The sequence below is a fragment of the Vicia villosa genome, linkage group LG3, assembly GCF_029867415.1.
Source record: "Vicia villosa cultivar HV-30 ecotype Madison, WI linkage group LG3, Vvil1.0, whole genome shotgun sequence".
Taxonomy (NCBI): domain Eukaryota; kingdom Viridiplantae; phylum Streptophyta; class Magnoliopsida; order Fabales; family Fabaceae; genus Vicia; species Vicia villosa.
This window is the reverse complement of record NC_081182.1, coordinates 45,959,814-45,984,316: the sequence shown is the minus strand read 5'-3', so window position 1 is coordinate 45,984,316 and position 24,503 is coordinate 45,959,814. Positions and strand designations below refer to the sequence as shown.

Sequence of the window (24,503 nt, the reverse complement as noted above, 5' to 3'; positions counted from 1 at the left end):
CCGGTGGGCCACCTTCTATGGTTTCCGCTATCGGGTCACCCGCCATTTATTTCCACGCTCCAGTTGTCTAGTCCTGGGCGTGAGGGGGTGTGTTAAGAGTCCCACATCGGACAATATATGGCCTGAACATGTCCTTATAAGTGGGGGTAATCCTCATCCTACAAGCCGGTTTTGTAGGGTTGAGTTAGGCTCAACCACATTTCTTAACATGGTATCAAGAGCCTCGTTTAAGATCCGGTGGGCCACCTTCTATGGTTTCCGCTATCGGGCCACCCACCGTTTATTTCCACGCTCTAGTTGTCTAGTCCTGGGCGTGAGGGGGTGTGTTAAGAGTCCCACATCGGACAATATATGGCCTGAACATGGTATCAGAGCCTGGTACCATGTTAAGAAGTGTGATTGGGCCTAACTCATCCCTACAAAACCGGCTTATAGGGTGAGGATTGCCCCCACTTATAAGGACATGTTCAGGCCATATATTATCCGATGTGGGACTCTTAACATTAATTGTTGAGATCTTTCTCTAAAAGCAAGATGTGAGGCTTTAATTTGTTCATCAATAACTCTGTATTTTTCTTCTGCCTGTGATAATTCCTGAAAACATTTTTGCAAATCTTCTTGAAATTGAGATTGAGATGATGTTGGAATATTTTGATAAGGTTGGTGTTGGTAGTTGTTGTAGTTATGGTAACTATGAACGTTTGGGTTAAAAGAATATGCATATGTAGGTGAATGTGTAAGGTGGTTGTTGATGTGGTGTGTATCCATGGTTATAGGAGAAATTTTGCGATGGAGTAGCAAAGGGGATGTTGGGGGAATAAGATGGAGGAATTTCCCATGAAAAAGAAGGAAATGAGGGTGTAACCACAGTGGTGTTGGAATGAGACAGATATAATAGAGTAATGAAAGATGAGGGAGGTGGTTTCCCATGAAAAAGAAGGAAATGAGGGAGTAACCACAGTGGTGTTGGAATCAGACAGATATAATAGAGTAATGAAAGATGAGGGAGGTGGTTTCCCATGAAAAAGAAGGAAATGAGGGTGTAACCACAGTGGTGTTGGAATGAGACAGATATAATAGAGTAATGAAAGATGAGGGAGGTGGGTGTGTCATAGGAGATGTTGATGTTTAAGAATGAAAGCAGCAATATTAGGAAGCTATTTTAGAACCCTAACAATTCAAGAAAAGCTAAGAGAAATGAAAGAGACAAATAAAATTAACTAAGAAAATTAAAGACTTTTTCATTTCATTCATATCCAAATGTGTCAAAGAGACTACATTATATATTGTCACTAATGGATAATCTAACCTAAAAGTCCAACAACTATTAAAAGCCCAAACTATTCTAAGAATATTCTAGAAAACATCATAATTTAAAATAACTCTCAATACATCAAAATACTAATAAAATTCATTTAACTAATAATAAATTATTCTTTTGATCTCTCTGTCATTAGATGTGACATATTAGCCTAAAAAATATAAGTAAACTAGAAGTTATATTATCACATTTCCCGCGTAGAAAAGGTCATAAACAAAAAATTCTCATCTTATGTGTGTATGATTGATTTCCCACGTCCTAACAATGACCAGTTCTTCAACTCTCAGAAAACAATTTCACTGCCAAGTTTCCTACCTCTCTTCCTTAGTTTTCTTAACCACACTTGCTCTTGCAACTAATCTATATATTCTTGCAATAGGAAACAACCAATTCTCAGGTAGAATTCACGCGAGCATTGGACAATGCAAGAGATTGACTCTTCTTGACTTGGAAATGATTAAGCTTTCTGGTGTCATACCAATGGAGATTTTTCAACTCTCTGGATTGACAACTTTGTATTTACACGGAAACTCTTTGAATGGATCGCTTCCTCTTGAATTCAGACAACAAGCTGTCGGGGAACATTCCTAAAATCGAAGTAAACGTCTTGAAGACACTTAAGATGGCAGGAAATAATTTTAGTGGCACAATTCCAAATAGTCTAGGAGATTTAGCATCCCTTGTGACCTTGGATTTATCATCAAACAATCTCACTGGTCTAATTCCTATGAGTCTAGAAAAGCTTAAGCCCGGTTGATCCCCAAGGTAACAACAGATTATGCACAAGTTGGGAGTCATTTTGTGTGTTGCTATTGATTTATATTTTCTTTTACCTTCTATTTTTGCATAACTTATATAACATTGGGATCCTACTACTAGAGATGTTCATAGCCAAAAAACCAATAGATGAAATGTTCAAAGAAGGATTAAACATGAACAATTTTGAGAAGAAATTACTGAATGTTGTTGATCAAAGGCTTATTAACCATTATGAATATTCAACACAAAATTTCAGCAGCGATAGTCATAGCGGTGGATCAGGCGACATCAGCTATAGTGATCGTAGCAACACATACAAAGCTGAGGAGTGCATAGCTGCTGCAATGAGAATCGGCTTGTCATGTGTAGCACGTCATCCCAAAGATACGCTAGCCAAGCGAGAAGCCTTATCCAAATTACTGATTATTGTTGGTGTCATTCCTGCGGTTAATCTGTAAATATCTGTCATAAGTCTCGTGTGCTTCCATAAAAATAAATTTATATATGAATAGGAATCTCAAAATAGTTATGAACTGTGAGTTCAAAATTCAAATGCATATATTGGTTCCTCCATTTTTTATATTTAACCATTTAAGCCACAAGCATTCAGATTTAGACCTTTAATCTATGCATGTACCTGGCGCGTGAAAGGAACATTTGGAGTACGAAGATCAAGTTTTGATACAGAACCGCCCGCAGAAGTTATGCAAACAGATCGACGATGAGATGCCTTAGATAGTTGGCATGCAGTGTTCACCTCATCCTGCAAAATAATTAAACCCAAAACCATATATTTAATTAACTCCCCGTTCTATAGAAACACACAATCGAATATATTTAATTTATGCACCTGACCACCATTCAACTTTGTTTTCTTGGAAGGACTTTCAAAAGTGGTTTCAGGTCCCTTTAATTTTCTCTTCTTTAATAGTTCTGAGGAAGAAGAATCACCACTAGTATCACCCTCATTCATCGCTGCATCATCACTACCATCACCCTCATTCATTGCTACATCATCACCACCACTGCCCCCGTTCAAATTATCAGCAGTGAAACTGATAATCTTTGCTGTCTCCTTCTTATCATCCTCCATTTTTGGGCCACAAATAGAATAAATCTTGATTATCTGCAATTTGTAATTAGTATCAAGAAAATCTAGAATGTGAATAGAGAGATGGAATCTTTTTAGCAAGAAGAGATGCTAAGAAGGAAATATAACTAACTAATTGTAATTTGTAACTGCCTCTAACTGAAAATAGCTATCAATAACGTTTTGTGTCATTTTTTTGCTTGAGAAAAAAAGGAAGAGAATTTCATCACCTGTTCTGATTCTTATGATGTGGCACACAGAAAGCTAGCTTTGCAACAATGTTTGATCATGCAAGCACAGAAATTTCGAAATCTGTGAATATTTCACTGTGATATTGTATGTAATTCTTTTCTTGAAAGGATTAGTTAGTTACAGATACATATATAGTAAAAGAGTTTGTAAAGTAGCTACACTCTAGAATAACTAACTTATAGTTAGTTTGTTACAACAACTAGTAACTACCTAATAACAACTTTTCTATATCAATCTCATAATAATCTATGTATGTGTGATCCAATTCACACTAGTATATGAATCGATTCATGACTTGAAATTTCTTGTCATGTTTCAATTCTATTTGTGTGATCCGATTCACACATTTGATTGAATCAATTCATGAACTAAAATTACATGGCATGTTTCAGTTATATATCTGATTGATAAAAACCTGTGAATCTATTCACATGAATTGATTCATGTCATTATCATTTAAGGCAAACATCAAACTTCCAAGTTCTGTTGCCTATCTTTCAGGCATTCTACAATATTTTCGTGTTTCTAATAATCAGCTAGTTGAAAGCACTCCTAAGGGAATGATGAAACTTCAAAACCTCATATTGTTCTCTTTTAAACATGATTATTTCACTAGAGAGTGCCATCAGAATTAGGAGAACTCAAGAAATTGGAGAGGCTATTGATATACCAAAATAGATTGTCCGGTGAAATTCCAGACATATTTGGAAATTTACAAATATGTGTATGCTTTCACTTCTAGGATAGTTGAGATCCAATGAAGGTTTATAACTGTCATTGAGAGAAACAGTGATGTTTCTTGTGAGTAGTTAAGTCCACAAAGAAGATTAACGTAGGAAAGTTACAAGAGACAAGCCTATGATTTTGCCCTAGTGTAAGAGTTCCTTGAAAATCTCTATCCATAACTCCAGCAGCCACCCTTCTATAACCCATGGTATTCCGTTGTGAAGAATGTTAAGCTCAGGTCTGTCATTTCCAGCTTCAACTGAAACAAAAACACCCTGCAAAAGTTGTTACAGCTAAGGGATCTTCATACAGAGGCAAAAGCCCTTCATCAGCTTTCAATGATAAGGAAAGATCATCGACACCGTCCGATATTGCGACATCAATTGCAGCTATCACATTAGATGATATCATGCCTTCTTCCCAAACAGTTTTGTACATTGCTACGCGTGAATTTGGAGCTATTCCTGAAGGTGTTCCAGCTGCATAACCAAAGAATGAAACAGAATCAACTTTACTTCCAGCTGCCGTTGATGCAGTGTGTGTACCATGACCATTAGTGTCATGTGTGGAGTGAAAATACCTGAAAGAAAGATCTAGGCAAAGCCACCGAGTGTGGTACTCCTTTGTTCTCTATTCTACTAAAAGGTTTAACTTTTTTTCCAATATAAAACGGCATTTTTCAGTTTAACATCATATATCTATATCCAAATTGTTTGGTGAGATCTTCAATCCAGATCATATATTTAGAGATATGGGCATATTAAGCAGACTATCTGCCAGAATATTTTATTTTGGGTGAGATATTCGATCGAATCTAGTATGGTCAAAAGGTAGCTTTTTGGTTTGACAATTCGACAAGATCTTAACATACCGTCAAAGTCTGGTCACGTGCTGTAGTCGAAGGCCTGCAATGCTGTAGTCGAAGTATGTTCAAGTATGCAGTAGTCAAAATTAGGGATGCTCATGGACGATTTTTGTCCATAACCAATCCATATCCATATATTATCCATTTGGTATAACCGGATTTTAAAACCAATTTTCATAACCGGATTTATTTTTTCAAAACCGGTTATAAACCGGCTATATCCATGACCAAATTTTATAACTGGTCTTAAATTTTAAAATTTCATTTTAAAAATTTAATTTTAAATTAAGTTATTAAAATATTATTTTTTTGGAAAATCGACTTTTCATATTTTTTAAAGACACGATTTTTCAAAAAAACTCGAATTTTTCGTTTTTCAAAATACTCAATTTTTTGTTTTTACGGAAAAAAAACTCGATTTTTTCGTGTTTCCGAAAAAAAATCAATTTTTTTGTGTTTCCGAAAAAACTAGATTTTTTTGATTTTTCAAAAAAAACTCGATTATTTCGTTTTTTCAAAAAAAACTCGATTTTTCATTTTAAAAAAAAAAAAACTCGTTCTTTCATATTTCTGAAAAACTCAATTATTCGTATTTTCGAAAACTCAATTTTTCATTTTTTTTCGAAAAAAACTCGATTTATCATTTATTTTAGAAAAACTCAATTTTTTTCGTATTTCCAAAAAACTGAATTTTCATATTTCCAACCAACTCGATTTTTTCGTATTTCCAAAAAATTCGATTTTTTCGTATTTAAAAAAAAACTCGATTTTTCAATTTTTCAAAAAAACTCTATTTTTCGTATTTCCGAAAAACTCATTTTTTTGGTATTTTCAGAAAATTCGATTTTTTCGAACTTTCGAAAAACTCGATTTTTCATTTTTATGTTTTTTTTCTTTCTGCAAAATATTTTAAAAATTTATATTTTTTTGTGATTTAAAAATAATAGACCAATTAAATTTTTATGTTGGATATGGTTATCCAAAATATGGATTTGGTTAAAACCATAATAATATATCCAAAATATGGATTTGGTTAAAACCATATTGATAATTAACCGGTTTTTAATAATCGGTTGTGGATATGGATATGGATAAATCCAATAACCCGTTTATTTGAACATCCCTAGTCAAAATGCTAGAATTGTTAGCATGTCGAAATGGACCGGTTTGTTAAGCCCAATTGTTTAAGTTAGCTTGTTTGTGTAATGAGTCTGTGTAAAAGTCTATTAGTTTAGTGTGTTAGTTTTATTATAAATAGCATACTAGTCTCTCATCATTGCACACTGCAAATCCTAATTAGGGTGAGAGAGGTTATTTTTTATTCTATAATACTTGTAATCTTGTTTCAAAGAGAAAGTAAAAAATAACACTTTATAATCAATTTCATTGTGTTCTTCTTGCTTGCCTCTTTCTTATCTTTGTGGCTTTCTTGCCAATAAAAGAAATATATTATACTTTGTTCTTGGCATCGATTTCACAACAAATTGGTGCGGTGAGCGTTGAGAAGAATGCCTTCAACAAAGTATGAGACTAAAAAGTTCATCGGAGTTTGATTTCGATCTGTGGCGCTTGAATATGAAAGCCCTATTAGTTCAGCAAGGTTGGTTAGAACCGTTGAAGGGAGCCGCAACCATGGACGCTGCATTAACAGATAAGGAGAAAACGACTATGGTAGAGAAAGCTCACAGCGTCATCTTATTAAGCCTTGGTGATAAGCTTCTTCGACAGGTTTTGAAAAAGACGATGACTGCGGGTTTGTGGTCGAAACTCAAAAGTTTATACATGATCAAATCGTTGGTCAATCGTCTCTACTTGAAACAAGCTATGTATTCATTCAAGATGAGTGAAGACAAAGTCTAGGCTATGCAGTTTGACATGTTGAACAAGTTAACTCTTGATCTTGAAAAATATCAATTTTAAGATCGATGATGAAGATCAAGCCCTGTTGATGTTGTGTGCTTTGCCCATATCACATGCTCACTTCAAAGAAACTCTATTATATGGAAGCGAGTCTTTGACCTTTGAAGGTGTTCAATCAGCCTTGTATTCTAAGGATTTGGACGAACGAAAGGAGCACAAGCCATCTTCGACTGGTGAAGGTCTGTCGGTCAAGGCAAAATTCATAAAGAGAGATGACAAGTTCGACAAGAAGAAAGGTAAAAGTCAGCTTAAATCTCATAGTGGTGACTGGTGATGCATCTGGTATTCGATGTTATCACTGTAAGAAGGAGGGTCATAAAAGAAAAGTGTGCCCTGAACGCGTGAAAGATCATGGAGGTAAGGATAATGGCGACGCAACCATTGATCAAGATGATTTCGACTCATCTGATGTTCTTGTGGTTTCAAGCAGTGACTCGAGTAAAGAGTGGATATGGATTCAGGTTGCACTTGACACATGACTCCAAATAAAGACTTGTTCAAGGTACTATGTGATCAAGATGGTGGATCTGAATAGCTGGGAAATAACAAAGCTTGCAAGATTACAGGTGTTGAATCTGTGAGATTCAAGCTCCATGATGAGTCAATAAGGTTGTTGACAGAAGGCAAGTATGTTCCTGATTTGAAGAGAAATTTGATTTCTCTTGGTGTATTTGACAAGAAATGATACGTTTTCCAATGAGAGAAAAGTATCCTAAGAATCACGAAGGGGTCGAAGAAAGTCTTGAGAGGCGTGAAGAAACAAGGCTTGTATATACTTATTGAAATTCCGATAAGACAGAACTCAAATGTCATATATGGATGTCGTGACATCTGATCTGACATTATAAACCAGACAAGGTAGGCAAAATAAACAGTGCAGAAAATAAAGAACACAACAGAATTGTTCACCCAGTTCTGTTCAATCAACCTATTCTGGGGGCATACCAAGCCAGGGATGAAGTCCACTATTAGCAGTATCAATTCAGAGCTAAATTCCCAGTTTACAACTCCTCACTTAATCACTACCCAATGACCCCTCTACCTAGGTTCTCCCTAGATATGGAATATCTCCATTCCACTCTCAATCATAGCAACGATGTCTAGCAGTCAACAACTCAGCCACTGCATCGACGGCCTAATCACCAACAATCTAAATACACAAATAAACATAACTTGGAGTTGCTTAACAGCTTCCTCCAAGAACACAACTCCATTCATTGCTTTACAGCTTCTGAGTGAGTAAAACAAACCTCTTGCCTACAGGCTTCAAGGCACAAATCAATGACCTTCCCACAAACCGAGAGGTTCACCTACACAACTAACCCTAAAGACTACATCTTGTTAATACTCGGCTAGCTACCAAACTAGGTTACAAAGTTTCCTATTTATAACCTATTCCCAACTGGACTTGGGCCTTCAATCACAGCTTTCTTTGCTGTTACAAACCAGCAGATTTCTTCTGCTAAAAGAAAGGTCTTCAATCATAAGTTTCCTAAATTATCTCCATAATTGGAAACTGCATAATCTTCAATATTCTGACTTGATTCTTTTGACCTTTAAATCTGCACCACATAGGATTGCATAATATTCCATAGAATATTCTGCATCTGTTGAGTACATACCGAATCTTCATATTCCAGCTCAGCAGGCGCGTGACAGTTAAATATAACAGCATCTGCTGTCAAATACTGATGTCATGACATCGACCATGACATTCACTACAAAACTTGTATTAGCTCCACACATATATGCAACCTGCATATACACAATCAACTAGGTATGTTTTACCAATAATGCAGCCAACATGCAAACACCTTCACTTAAGGCTGAAGTTGTAAGTGGTTTTGCAGAAATTGCATCCGCAAAACCTCTGTCGAAGACAGAAATTTCGCACAAGAGATTGGGCCATGTCAATTCTGTAGATGTTGTACGAGACTGAGGAATCAAATGAGCCCGTACTTAATAAACATATTCAACACCTATTGTATAAATGAATCATATACCCCCATTACCTTATCTAATGAATACACGACTAATAAAGAGATATAATGATTCCTCATTGTTTGACATTAGAAAAATAAACAAATAAAAGAATAAGCACAAAAAGCCGTCTTTCATGAATATTTACATAAAAACAAAAAAAAAATGATATCACGAGTTATCAATAAAAAAAATAATTATGACCGGTACAAAACAAAATTGATAACATGCACATCAAAATATCTAACTTGTCCCTATAAATTATGATTTATGAAATTTCAAAAACATTAGAGATAGACTTATATTTTTTTTTGTATGTACATGAAATGGTAATAACTAATAGAAATTCACACACATGACAATGTTGTCTCATATTCAAACCCGAATCACAATATTCGGCCTAACAAATTAGGAGTTGCTAATTGAACTAGAACTCGCTAATTTTAATCCAATAAAATTATATTTATATATATATATATATATATATATATATATATATATATATATATATATATATATATATATATATATATATATATATATATATATATATATATATATATATATATATATATATTAATTTTGATTGCACATTAATAAATTATTTTTTAACACATTAATTTATTAATTAAATGAAAACAAAAATGACTAGTACAACTTATTTCTTAATAAAGTGTCTAGACAATAATTAATTAATTAATTATTCTTGATTGAATAACTCATTGCATTGATCAATTAACCGTAGTAAAATAATTATCATGCCAACTTAATAAAATAATTCCGACTTCGTCGATAAAATTCGAATTAAATACAAATATTCCAATATTAATAATAATACTATTTCTACTATTATTTCTTCAACGAAATCAACTTTATTAATTCTCCGACTAACCGAATAAAATCCGACTTTAACTTAATAATTCAAATACGCTTCCCAAAATAATACTGATAATTCTGATTGATCCACAAACTTCGATTAAATCCAATGATTAAATTCTTAAATAATTTAATTACTAATTAATTAAATTCGGGGCGTTACAACTCTCCCCCACTTGAATATTTTCGTCCTCGAAAATCTATCCGACACAACCATCCTCAACCTCGCTTATACTCGACTATACAGCATCACAAAATACTCTTATCAACAAGATTCTCGTTATAACATCCATCACTTTACTCACCATCAAGATAGCAAGATACGTCTATACCATCCAACACAATTTTCGTCCACTATCAACAAGAGATTAAGGGTGATCAAGTCCTCAATTTGTCAATAGACAGCCGACAGCGATATCGAAGTATAAACCATCATTACCAACATTAATAGTTTTCTTTTCCAAATTATAATCACCGACTCGCATTTCCGATCCTAACTCACAATTCAAAACTTCCCAACAACTTCAACAACTTCTACAACTTTTTCCAAATTTTCAGCAAGAATCACCCAACTTCAAACACACTTATCTCTTTCAATACAGACCTCCCAAACACAAAATTATATTCCAAAATGAAGGGAATTTCGTGTAGATTCCAGAACTTCAAGAATCGCTTAAATCCGGTTTGCGAGTATAAAGTTATCATCCTTGCAATGGGACTGGTCCAGAATTCCCGTATGCAGAATTTTCCAAAAATCAGCATCAGACCCAAATATTAAAATGCACTTTTCTTCCTCTTCACAAATTTCCTGAAGACAAATCTTATATGCAAACTATAGGGAATTTCGTAAGCTTTTCAAAAAGTCCAGAATCGCTTCAATCAGAATCACGAGTAAAAAGTTATGCCCCTTTTACTGACAGTTGTTCCATAATTGCAAAAATCAGAATTTGAGGTTGATGGACATAAGTTCCATCTATCTCTCTTGCTTCCAAGATCTACCAACATCCTTTCTTCATTCAAGACGCTCCAACTTGTCAAACAACTAAAATCTTAAATCCATGCTACCTCGGAAAACAACACAACTTAAACAATACTTGCACTGTAGCCAACTGCAGCACACCAACATCTTACAACTAAATAGATCCGAGAAGCACCGCTTCTCCCCCACTTAGCTTCGAGCCAACTCCTGCAACCAACAACTAGAAAATAAACAAGTACCGATAGTGTTTCACACACTTGTCGCATACAAAAGGATAAATAATATTAGACAACACTGGCCGGACAGACCGACCTGCTCTGATACCAATTGTAACACCCCAAATCTACCCAACGAATATTTAATAAAATCAGAGTGCGGAAATTCAACATACAATTGGGATGTCACATTCAACGTAAAACAACAAACAACTTAATCACATATATCATAGATACATAGCACATAACTTGGATGAACCGATAAAACCTGTTTACTCTTTTAAAAAAATAAAAACAACTTTTATTAATAATAATATCAATTATTCAACTTCACTTCGCATAATATTTTTATTAAACTAAAACAACTTCACCAACATCATATTACTTCATAAATTCCACTTAAAAGTTAACAACGTATAGTTATAACAACAATTAAAAGACAATCGTTCATCCCCCCGAGTGCTACGTATCAGAGCAAGACCCAACTCGAACTAACGGCAACTAAAGACTTCATAAAATCACTTCAAACTCCCACCGCTATCTTGAGTACCTATCCATTTCTCATGGTAGGGAAACATCATTCAGAAGGGGTGAGATATCCAACAATATAAACAAGCGTATGATAAATAATATATTAGGATTAAATCATACAAAATTATCACTTCACAGTCATAAAACTATAAATCACTTCACATCGCAAAAATCAACTCATGTCATTTCAAATGAGACACAACTGTGCATATGCATGTGGTACCCAGGGCTTCAGCCCCCATCGCCAATTGCCAGTTAAACAGAGGCATCAAGGCATAAGCCTTCGTCGCTAATTTGCCAATCCAGGCCGTCGCCAAAATATGCAATGTATGCAACTCGATAATGCACATCACACAACATACAACATAAACAACAAATCCTCGTCGCCAGGCATAAGCCTATATCACCAATTCATTTACCAATAATTAGTGGTAAATATCGTCACTGAAACATCCTGCAACTTCGCATAAAACAACAAAATATAGCAACATACACATCACTGATAAATCCCAAAGAAAATAGCAGCCCATCATATTCAACATAATGCACGAAACAACTAATATACAACAACGTCATAATAATTTCATACTCATTCAACACTCTAACAAAATATTTTATTAACTTATTCTATACTCTTAACTCGCGAAAATTTATAATAATTAATAATTATAACTCGACAGAGTTTCCAAGAACTCTAAATAATTCTATAATAATCTCTACAACTCTAAAGTGCCAAAAAAAATACTCTACTGACAACATCTAGCAATTTTCTGCAACTAATTCCTCAATAATAATAATTATAAACCCTAGGTTAATTTTCCACCACCATTGATTGAACTTTTATAACCTTATTCACCAACGTCAATCAATTTCAACATTCAACAATACAATCACAACACACGAAACAGAGGCAATCATACAACCATAACCCTCACATATCATTCATCATAATCCTGTTTATAGAGCTAGAACCCCACCCTTACCTTGGATATGGGATTGCTCTACTCTCCCGGTTGCCATAGCTTATGTCGCTGCTTCCAACTTTTCTCCGAAAATCTTTTCTAACAACGTGCAGAGACGCACCAAAAACCTCTACGAGTCTGGAACATTGTGTCTAAGAACCGCGACGATCCAACGGTTGGATTGGGAGAAACGTCCGTTTTACTAAGGTGTCTCACTGCAGAAACTTGCTGCGAAAATTGGACTTGCTTTTCTCTTCCGCCATGGCTCTCTTCTTCACCTCTCCTCCAAACCCTATTCCTCTTTGTGTTATGATAGCTCTTCCTTCTTCCAATTCTAAATCCAACATAATAAGGTTATTTTATTTAATCACTTAAATAACTTAATTGGGCCTAAGTGACATACCCCCTCCTTACTTCACAACAACTTAAATTAACCCCAAAGTTATTTTTAAGCTCATTAATAAAATAACACTTCAACTTTATTTCACCAAATTAATCCGATTAATTACCATGCCAACTTAATAAAATAATTCCGACTTCGTTGATAAAATTCGAATTAAATAAAAATATTCCAATATTAATAATAATACTATTTCTACTATTATTTCTTCAACGAAATCAACTTTATTAATTCTCCGACTAACCGAATAAAATCCGACTTTAACTTAATAATCCAAATACGCTTCCCAAAATAATACCGACAATTCTGATTGATCCACAAACTTCGATTAAATCCAATGATTAAATTCTTAAATAATTTAATTAACTAATTAATTAAATTCGGGGCGTTACACGGTGGAGTTGAGCGGCACACGGTGGACCTTCGCAAAGGTGTGGTGGTGAATTGAGATCACAGAGGGGTGGCTCGTCTGGCGGTCGGAGCTGTGTGATTGTGTTGCTTTTGTTGAATTTCGCAGGTGGTGATTCGTTGTTGCTGTGCGTCTGAGGCTGAATCGGTGCTGCAATTTGCGTGTAGCTGGTGCGGAACAATGATATTGATGCGATTTGCAGGTGGATATGCCAGTGATACCGGAGGTGCGTTTTGCTCTGATTCGGTGGTAGTACTGCTGAAGACGCGATTCAGCTTTGAACGAAGATCGTTGTTATGCGTTCGCGGAGGCGGCTGGGATCGTTGTTCGTTGTTGATGATGTTGTATTACGAATCGGTGATGATGATTGGTGGCATGAGAAAGGTTGAAGGGTGTGTTGAAGTTTTTGCCGCATCAATGGTGAACGATGTTGATGCAACGATGCTGGTGAATTTTCTTGCCCATTTTTCTTGCAACAATCACAACAAAAATTTAAACAGAGCCAAGAATTCAAGCAAAAACAAACCATTAATATGAAATTGAAAAGAGATGAAATTAAACGAACACATTCAACGGAGGCAGTGATTTCAGGAGCGGTTTCGTTTTGCGCCCTTCAGCGTTGTGTCTTTTCGTGGGAGCGAGGATGGTGACGATTCACTTCTGTTCTTCATCTGCTTCCTTTTTTTGATTGAGGACTTCAGTGAACCTGATCCAATATTTCATGGTTTTCCGGGCAGACTTGATATGGTGATGAAACTTGGCTATTGGCCGTAATGATCGTGCGTGTTCTTTGGAAAGGTTTTGTGTATGAAAAAAAGTGGGAGTAAGGGTTACTGTACCTGTCGTCAGTCCGTGAAATTGTTAGTTTATATAGGAAAAATAAATTAGGTTAATGAAAAATAAAATATGGACCCTAGTTAAAATAACTCAAAGCCCAAAGATCAAAACAAATAAAATAAATAACAAAGATTAAATTAAAGATATTCAAAGTTTAAACAATAAAAAAGTCTCTTTTTGTGAGAAACTAAAAGTAAAGTAAAAACAAATGTTAGTGGCTAGGATTCAAACCTGAGACCTCTCACCTATAAGCCTTACATTTTTTACCAATCGTGCCAACTTATTTATTCGAAACTAAATGGCATTTAAAAATATATGAACGTTATGCAATTAATTGTTATTTAAAAGATACGAATAGTTTAAAGTAAACCATCGTATATTTTACATAAGCAAGATTAATTAATGTCAAGGCGTCAGTAACAATAGACCAAAATCTTCGTAAAGACCAAGCTTATAATAATGTGGGCAAATTTTGGGGTATGATAATTAGTGAAATCTTTTGCAGGGTCACATAACTCACCCCTACACGGTATATGAAGAAGACAAGAATTATCGTCCAAAGTAATGGCCATCTTGCCAAATGTCATATGAAACGACGATGTTTCTGGATGCCATCTATCTATAAAGTGATATTAGATTTTGATCTATCCTCGACAAAGTAGTTCTTTGGAGAGAGGATAAACTAGAGTCAGTAAACCAAGACTCTATCACTGGTGGGAGACTATGTGGAACCATCCTATCAATTTGTTGCCAAGTGCAACAACCTTTAATTCTTTCTTCAGATGTCTCTCCTAAAAAGAATTTATAGCTTTGATGTTATAAAATATAAGTACTTACAATTAAAAATGATTCACCAGAAGAGACATGACCCTAATACCTCACTAGAAGAGACATATCAGTCGATTATCCGAGGAACCCCAGCTGTTGCGGTCTAGCCTTAAGAGCAACCTTCTGAAGTCCCTTTCCATCCCTTACCGCCTGTTGACGTTGTCGTCCTTCCCTTCCTCGCATACTCTAGTCGCTCAGGCCCCCTCTTCTGCGAACCACTAAAAAAAATAACAAAATGAGAACCGGATAACATATGAGAAAATTATCCTAAAAAAACATAACCAAAGAACACAAACATAAGTTATCCCGTTTGAGTGTTTGTAAATCATAAAACCTTTAGCTAAGTTATTAGGTTGGTAAAATTAATCGAATTAAAACCGGATAACTTACTTGTAAGGTATTCAGTGTGTGTGAATTATGAGCTAGAAGTCTTATCTCCTTATTCTTCGGTTTGAGAGTTGGATGGTTCGAAAAAATAATTGTTATAATCTCTGGCTTTTTGCTCTCGCGGTGCAAGAAAATGAAATGGAAAAAAGTGAAAAAAATTTATAATCTTGGTATTTATGCAGGTATATTTTGATCCAAACTTATAATTTATAGGTGTAGAGGAATAATTGATGGGTTATCGGGTAAAATTTTCTTCAATTGACATTACAAGATTAAACAAAGGCCCAAAGAAAAAACTAATACTACAAAAGAAGGTATGATACACGCGCTAACAGGTAGCGTGAATCGATAATACGACATGTAATGTAAGTATGGAGTGAAAATGCCCTATATAACGTTGTTCACACCGTGCCGGTCGAAATTCGCCATAGCCAATCATCTTTCTCTTGTCCGGTTCTCATCACCCTCAACACTCTCTTCGTCTCTCAAAAACCCTTTTTTCGCATTCCATTTGCCTCACTCCTAATTCCTCACTCATTCCCCTAATCGCAATCGTTTTTCTACTTTAGAGCTTTTTTTTTTCATTTCTCTCAATTTCTAGGGTTAGGGATTTCTTATTTTCCATTTCTATTTATTTTTCCTTTTTTCTACTCGGTGTTTTCTTCACTAACGTGAGGGCACCGTCGACTGTTCTTTTTCAATGGAGGCCACGGCTGCCGCAGCCGCTGCTCGCGGCGTATCGCTTCAGTTGCAGACTCCGCCTCGGAAAGAATGGCGCGCTGTTGCTGAACATCATCATTCCGCGAGAAACCCTGACGGAGAGGTACGGATTTCACGCGGAAACACTTCACATTGTTTTTTTAGTGTTGTTTGGAGTGTCAGAGAAACGCGCGTTTTTCAAATTTCTGGGTGTTGTTTAGACATTGATTTGGGATTAGGGTTTATCGTTTATTTAGGAGTTTAGTGGCATTTGATCCGACCAATGGTTTTAAGTTTAGGTCTTTCTTGAGTTTTCTTAATGTTTGGACACTTCAGCTTCTGTAAAAACCCGGTGTGTGCCTAGGTGGATATTATGATTCTATAGCTGTGGGGTTCAGCTGTGTTTGGAGCTAAGATTTTACTTTGCTGACTTTAATTCCTGTTGGGTTCAGCTGTGTTTTATCTTTCCATGATTGAACCCGAAATGTCATTGAAATTGGAATGTGTATCTAATTTCAAGTGAATAGACATGATTCTTTCAATCATGATCAAAGCAAAAGGGGATTTTATAGGAAATAGGAATCTTTTTGATCATATGATCCTGGACATTTGAACAATTTCAAGTTGAATGTAGTCTGATTGCCAATTTTAGGTTGAATGTACTTCAATTTCAGACTCTTGTGGTTGAAGTTTAAGGTTGCCTTGCCACCTCATAGGTTTTGAACTAATGGTTTCATTTTGGAGTTAAGTTGTTAGTATTTTAAGGCTCTGAATATTTGATAGCTTATTACTGTGTCATTGGAAGTGTTTAAGGGTGCGTTAAATTTTTGTTGCTGTTAAATGTAATGTGTTTGGTTGATAAAAAACATTTTCTGAGGTGCAGGAGTTAGAAAACCCAAAACTAGGGCAATCAGACGAGAGAACCATATATGAGGTAAGGTGATGGTGTGAGAAGCTAGTTTTTAGTTAAGGAATTTATATCCTGAAGTTAATCTCTTACTGTTTTTTCAAGGTGCAGCAAGGAAGAGAGCCCGTGGATGTTGACTTTTGTTCGATAACAATGGATGGATCATTAGACAATGATATTTTACAGCAACAGATCCATACTGTTGTTAGACAAAGGCATGAAATACTGCAGATGGAGATTGAACTAAAAGCTCAAATTATTGCCAGATCTGAGATGATGGAAATGCGAAGCTCCTTTGATGCTCAACTCAAGGAGCATGCTAACAATGCCAACAAGTTCCAGGTGTGTATTCAAACATGACCGGGGGACTAGAAATTTGTTTCCTAAGGTGTTGCCAGATGACGATTAGACTATCTATCAGATGCTTTGTTGTATACTTAAATATAACACTTTGGGGACTATAACAATTTTATACACATAATAGTTTGGTGTAGCAAATGTAACTGTATTTTGATTATGCTTAATATTTGGCCCTCCCACTGGTTAAGAATTGTTGGTAGCTTTTAAACTTTTTTTCTGGCCTTTCAGGAGCAACTTTTAGAAAGGGAACGAGCAATTCATGAACTGGAAAGGAAAATGGAAGAGAAAGACAGAGAGCTGCATAATATTAAGTTAGATAATGAAGCGGTATGCTGAATGCTTCTTACTTCTATTATTTTAATCTTCTGGATCTTATTGAAATATTTTGATTGCATGCTAATTTTCTTCAATTATTCCATCAGGCATGGGCAAAACAAGACCTTCTCCGTGAGCAAAACAAAGAATTAGCATCTTTCAGGTTTTTCTTTTGTCCAAATTTATTTATGTGATGCTTTAAGTTTTGCTTTTATACTCTGCTACTTGCTTAATTGGGCAAATCCTTTTTGCAGAAGGGAGCGCGATCACTCAGAAGCTGAAAGAGCTCAACATATACAACAAATACATGATCTGCAAGAACATATTCAAGAAAAAGATAGACAACTTATTGAGTTGCAGGAACAAGTAGGCCGCTTATATTTATATTTATATTTATGTGTATAATTTATTTCCAAAATGTTAGGCGCCAAAGAATTGAACATCGAAAAGAACTATTTTATTGAAATACTAAAGAATGCATGTGAAGGTCAGTAGGGGGATCTCCTTCACAATAGATTCACTACTCTATTCAGTGTTTACAATATTTGCAATGATGATCTCTATCCTGTATTCTCCTGTTTATACAAATGCTCTCTAACAAAGTCAATAACTAACTGACTATAACATCCGTAACTAATTCTCCTTTATTCTATGTATCCTATCACATAAAAATTTATTTATGGTTTATTCGCTTACGGGGCCTGCTGATGTTTCTTCCTTTCAGAATAGGGTTGCTCAGGAGACAATTATGTTTAAAGAGGAACAGGTTAGAGAGGCCCAAGCATGGATAGCCCGTGTCCGTGAGATGGATGTTTTCCAGTCAACAACGAACCAGTCATTACAGGCTGAATTGCGAGAGCGCAATGAACAATATAGTCAGCTATGGATGGGTTTTCAGAGACAGGTTGATGATATACATTTCTTTTATGCTACAAGGATAAAGTTTCCTTTTTGTATTCCCACTATTATTTTGCGTTCTTATGTATGTGTCTCGGTTTGCACCGTTTTGAATTAGATATTCACCATTTAATTTATAGTTGTGATTTAGTTTTGTAGATTCTTTGATTTATTTTCAAAGAATTTGAATTGTTGTATGCTTTATAGGCATGTTTTGTATCTTAAAAGTATGTTATGTTAATTTTGGCCATTTACTAAAAGTAATGGTATATGCTGCTTGACTTCATACTCGATTTTGGTGGTGATAGTACGCAGAGATGGAGAGAGTCCATTTGCATACTATTCAGCAGTTACAGATTGAGCTAGCAGATGCAAGAGAGAGAACCGGAACTTACAATGATGACTCCCGAATCTCCCAAATAAGTTCAAAAAGTAATGTAGCTCAGTATGGGCAAGAAAATGGAAACCAACTTGACTTGAATGGAGGCAATGCTTCAGGTGGAAATACTGGTCTCATTACAAATGAGAACTCAGATAATGGTCCCCCATTTTCAACTTCAGGCAATCCGTCAGTTCAGGTAGGTGCTTCAATAAATGAATGATAGAGAAACAACTAATCATATTACTTTGTTTTATTCCCAGAAATTTTATTTGCTACATGTCTTATATGCCAGGTCATGCATTTTAAACTTTGCAAATTTTTTAAGATGTCATTTGAGATCATCCTATGATTTAGCTTATAAATGTCTGTTATGTAAAGTGTCATGTTGATTTTCATCACGTATCAAAGCACAAGAGTAGTTTGTAAATATTCTCATGTATCAAATTTAAGGGAATCTGCTCTTCTAAAATTAGGATCTTTTGAAAAAAGTGAGATGTTAACGCCATTAATTGAAAGTTTAGATCTAAACAATTCATGTATAGGCACTCAATTTCATTTGTTGATATTTCCATAAATAGCTTTCACTCTCACTTTTGCCTCTTTAAGTGAAACCTCATTTTTTAGTAGCTAAATATGGTCGTATGTGTTGTTTTGCTGTCTTGGTTTGGTGAATTGAAAATTCTGTACCCAGGCAAGGAAATTTAAGGTAAAATTGTTACGTTTTCAATGCAAACAATTGAAAAATACCCAATATGTAACGGTTTGATTTGAAGATTGATATAGATATCAAACAGACCTCAAACAGGAATATTGAATCTTTTGGTTGACAGATAGTACTGAAAGTTGCATGTGCCCAATGCTTGAAAGTTATGGTATCTTGTTCTTTTAGTACGGATCTGGATGCTAATTAATATATTTATATTTATATAGATACAAATAGCAGAATCAGCCCTATTAATAATTTTTTATGAAATACATCAAACATTGTACCCATATTATTAGGTGGTTATACCTTTTGGCTTTACTCCATGCCCTTGTACTTGTTATAATCGATGCCTTTCTCTGATGTAAAATGTGATAGATTGTTGTAATCCATGCTTTCACTTTGTGGTTATTTATTTCTAGAGTGATCATGTTCACGGTGTCGCCATTGCTCCTTCTCCTTTGATTGTCCCCCACTCATACCTCCCACCTGGTCAAGTTACTGCATTGCATCCATATGTTATGCATCAACAAGGAGTGCCAAATTCTGTTGCATCACATGTCCCTCAGTCTCATGTTGGACATTTTCATCCAATGCCCACAATGTCACATCTGCAACAGTGGCAAAATCAACAGGTATCTACTGTTAAATATAAATAAGTTCCTGTATTATTTTTTTTAAGTTTTTGTTGATTTAGAATTTACACTTGTTTCTACAGGCTGTTTCAGAGGGTTTGCAGGTATCCATTCAGGACAATCCTACGTCATCCCAAGCTGATCAAAATTTGACCAGATCAGATGCAAAGTTTAATTATGAAGTGCCTGTTAATGGGCAAATACTTCCTAGAGACTACTTAGATGCTCATGTCCCCAAAGGCGAGGAAGCACAAACTGTGGTTTCATCATCCACCGGGGAGACACAGGTTTTATGACTAATGATTCATTTTTTACTTAGAATTATTTCTCTCAATATTTGTCTATAACATTGATGAATAATTGAATTTTTATGTTCTTCAGTCGGTTGATAAAGATCAACTTATTGCTTCCCAACAAAGCTTACAGCAGATTTCTTCTCACTTCTCTGAGGCGTTAAGATTGAACTCTTTTAAACCAAATGGTGAAATGAAGGTTTGTTTGGAATTTCCTCCCTGTTTAAGGCTTTACCTGTATTCCTTTATTTGATATACTAAGTTCATTTTGGGGGAGGTGGGGGTGTCAATGCTACTCTATTTGAGTGATAGTTATTTTGGGTTTTGCACTAGCTTAAAAATTCTAAGCTCATTGTAAATTTTTAAAGATGTCGAGATTTTTTTGGTTTTACATAGCTTCTAGAGAGTTTTGATGCTTTAGACGCATATTCAGGAAGCAGCACAATATTTTTGAAGTATTAGGCTATGTTTTGAAGTCAGTAAAAAGGGCATATCCACCTTTGATTTTATTCAATACGCTTTCTTTACCCATTAGCATTCTAATGTGAATTTACCCTTACTCTCTTTAAAGATAAAATCACTTGAAAGGAACATTTTACCGTTTTTTAAGTGCCTTTAAGGAAGTTATTGAGCACGTTTTTTTGCTGCTGGGTATAAAGCAATTATAGTAATTCTCTTACTGCTGAGAGAGGGTCGAAGCTAACAATTCTCTTTAAAGATAAAATCACTTGAAAGGAACATTTTACCGTTTTTTAAGTGCCTTTAAGGAAGTTATTGAGCACGTTTTTTTGCTGCTGGGTATAAAGCAATTATAGTAATTCTCTTACTGCTGAGAGAGGGTCGAAGCTAACAATTTTCTTTCCACATAAGCAGAATCCAGTGACACTATCAAATGATGGACCTGCGACTCAAGTATTATTAACTGAGCAAGGAAGTTCTGCTGCAAATGCACCATCTGTTGGTGAAATGATTCAGAATAATTCTGATACGGTCTTGTCTGAAGCATTGGCTTCTACTGGGCAGACAACCATTCCTAAGGTTCCAGAGACTGCTCTGCTTGATGAAAGGTCATTGTTAGCATGTATTGTCCGTACTATTCCAGCTGCTGGCCGTATTCGAATTAGTTCAACGGTTAGTGTTTTGTGGGTTTAAGTATGAAACTTCTGGCTTTCTATGAAAGATGGCTTTTCCCCTGCTTACCCTATGTGATTGATTTGGTTTATATTTTAAAAACAGCTCCCTAATAGACTGGGCAAAATGCTTGCACCTCTACATTGGCATGATTACAAAAGAAAATATGGGAAGCTGGAAGATTTTGTTACTAGCCATCCTGAAGTAAGTTTTAAGAGATACAATTTGGACAGATATAGTTTTTACAGTGGTATGCCACCAAATGTATTTGGCCATAATTTTATACAAATCTACTAGATTAAAAGCTGATTATTGGATGCAATAAAGTGGTGGGAACCACTCATCCATCCCTGACCACTGCATGCCAAATTGTTGTGTATATTTTTGGTTGTCTAGTGATTTTCATTCAGTTATCTGCTCGTTCAACTTCACATTGCTCACTAGCAACATATTTCCATTAGAGCCTAATAGGTTTTCCCCCCTAATCATTTCAGTTATTTTTGATTGAGGGAGACTTTATTCAACTCCGCGAAGGGGCGCATAAAATGATAGCTGCAACCGCTGCAGTTGCTAAAGTTGCTGCAGCTGCTGCTGCATCTTCTCCTTATTCTTCGTATATGCCCACTGTAGCAGTTACACCAATGGCTCAATCTCACCGCCTAAAGAAATCTCCTTCAACTGACTCCAAAATGATCAAAACTGAAAAGGCACTTCAGGAATATACTGTCTTCTCTTCAAATATGAGTGACGACCCTTCTAAATTACCAGTAAATCAGTATCAACAAACCAATGGTGCACACTTCAGCATTGCCGGAGGTCTTTCAAATGTCAAAATTTTGAGTAAACCCAAGGATCCTCGTGAAATGAATGGCCCTGAAAATAGCGCGGTTCAGCCTTCTGCACAATTATCTGTTGGAAATGGGGGAAGCCTTGACAGACCAAGTATGATCAGTGCCCAAAATTCAGGTCCAGCAAATGGGAGGTTAGTTTCACATTTTATTTCTTCAACAACAGATTCGGGTTAACATTGTCTATTTAAAGATGTTATGATGATTATAGTTACATGAATAAGCAAATCATACTTAACTTTTTCTTCCAACAGGCCAACTGCTGCAGTGTACCCTTCTCGAAGATAGTGAGTCTTTTACTACCATTTGCTTAGTATTTAGTTTACTTAAAATATAGTTGATCAGTTCATGCTACACTTATTAATTTCGCCATGCTTTTGCTGTTTATATACAGGGAAGGGAGAGGGACATAGATTATCCTGTTACCAAGGAGGATGGAAACATATATGGTCCTGTTTTGTGGGAGAATTTCTTAAGCATTACCAGAGAGTACCCCAAGCAAATTATGATTATATTATGCAGTAATTTATTTCTCCCCTTAAGTTTTAATTCGGTGTGCTTCCGATGATTTGAGCCTCATGTTTTGATATTATGCATGCATTGCATCTTTTAACTGATTTTTTGTGAATGCTTGAAAGATTAATCAACGTAATTATCATCATTTCATGCTTACAAGAGAATATCATTTTCAGTTTGCCAGCACTCCATTTGTGAATGCTTGAAAGATGATTAATCACCATAAGTATCATGTTCAGTTTGACAGCACTCCATTTGTGTCTTTTAACTGATATTAGTTAAGTGGTCTTTGTTTAGCAAGGAGGGGTTAATTTATTAATTCGAATCCTGGTTTCATGTTCAAGGATATTTAAATATCTCAAAAATATATTTCAACATTTCATGTTTACAAGAGAATTGATGCTAATGGTTGAATTTTAAGTGATAAAAATTCATGTTTTTGGAGAAATTTTATTTTTATTAAGGAAATATTTGATTTTGAATGTTTTAATTTGTTCGATAATTGAAAAAATGCATTTACCTGAACCTACTTTGCTTCCTCAATGCTGTACCTGAAACTACATCTTTTCAAATTTGTTTATTTGTTTACATTCCAATAGGAGTACAATACATGAGTACAATGAGTGTACTTTGTTAGTCAAATTACTCTTTCAACTTGGCATGCTATGTTGGAACACTTGTCTGACCAAGTAGTGAACTGTCAAATTGTCCTCTACCAAAATTTCCATCCTTTGTCTTTTAATTGTCAAGAATCATCGTTATCTTTTGATTTAACTCACTGTGATGCCTGGGATTCTTTTAGAAAAACTAATCTATCTATGATGTTTGCCATTGTTTAATAACAAGTAATGATGTTGATTAAATTGTACGAACTCAGTTTTACAGTTATCAAAGAAACTCACAATAATATTACAAGAAAATTACAATTGACTACTTTTATACAAAATAAAGGGGGCGATAAGCCAGTTTAATGCTGTCTAAACAACCCCCAACAAAACTGTGGTAGAAAGGAGGCATAAACGTCTCTAAAATGTTTCAAGAGAATTGTTGTTCTAGTTCAAAGTTCTTTTTATATAGTTATTACTTTAATATTTTGAGAACATACACTTAATTTTATATTTGTTCCTATAAGAGTAGAGTAACACTTTGAAGGTCAAACCATTTTTATAAGAGTAGAAAAGAGTGGGATGCAGGTGGGTATACAAAATTAAATATAGAAATAACGGGTATTTAGATAAACACAAAACTAGATTACTTGCCTAAGGGTTCACTTAACTGGAAGGTGTTGTTTATTCTCTAGATACTTTTTCTCCTGTGGACAAACTTACCAGTGAAACAATTCCACTATTTATTGTTGCACAAGAATAAAGCTGTTTTGTCCAGTTACACATCAATAACATTTTCCTTAATGGGAAATTATATGAAGAGGTTTATATACAACTTCTTAAGGGACATCTAATGAAGGGGAGAACTTGGTATG

The 24,503-nt window shown here is 35.2% G+C and overlaps 1 protein-coding gene across 5 annotated transcripts; it reads left to right on the top strand.

The window, feature by feature from the left end:
• Positions 1 to 15,746: 15,746 nt before the first annotated feature.
• Positions 15,747 to 23,168, top strand: LOC131661257 (uncharacterized). 5 transcript variants are annotated; one of them, XM_058930722.1, is made up of 16 exons: positions 15,747 to 16,160; positions 16,920 to 16,970; positions 17,049 to 17,285; positions 17,532 to 17,630; positions 17,726 to 17,781; positions 17,876 to 17,984; positions 18,343 to 18,522; positions 18,824 to 19,093; positions 20,023 to 20,235; positions 20,319 to 20,522; positions 20,617 to 20,727; positions 21,402 to 21,659; positions 21,765 to 21,863; positions 22,154 to 22,641; positions 22,762 to 22,794; positions 22,902 to 23,168. In XM_058930722.1, coding segments are annotated over exons 1-16 (2,532 nt in total). In that variant the 5' UTR covers positions 15,747 to 16,037; the 3' UTR covers positions 22,903 to 23,168. The 5 variants fall into 5 exon arrangements, with proteins under 5 accessions (XP_058786705.1, XP_058786706.1, XP_058786704.1 ...); XM_058930723.1 differs by having other exon boundaries at positions 15,748 to 16,160; positions 17,055 to 17,285; positions 17,873 to 17,984; XM_058930721.1 differs by having other exon boundaries at positions 15,748 to 16,160; positions 17,873 to 17,984.
• The last annotated feature ends 1,335 nt before the right edge of the window (positions 23,169 to 24,503 follow it).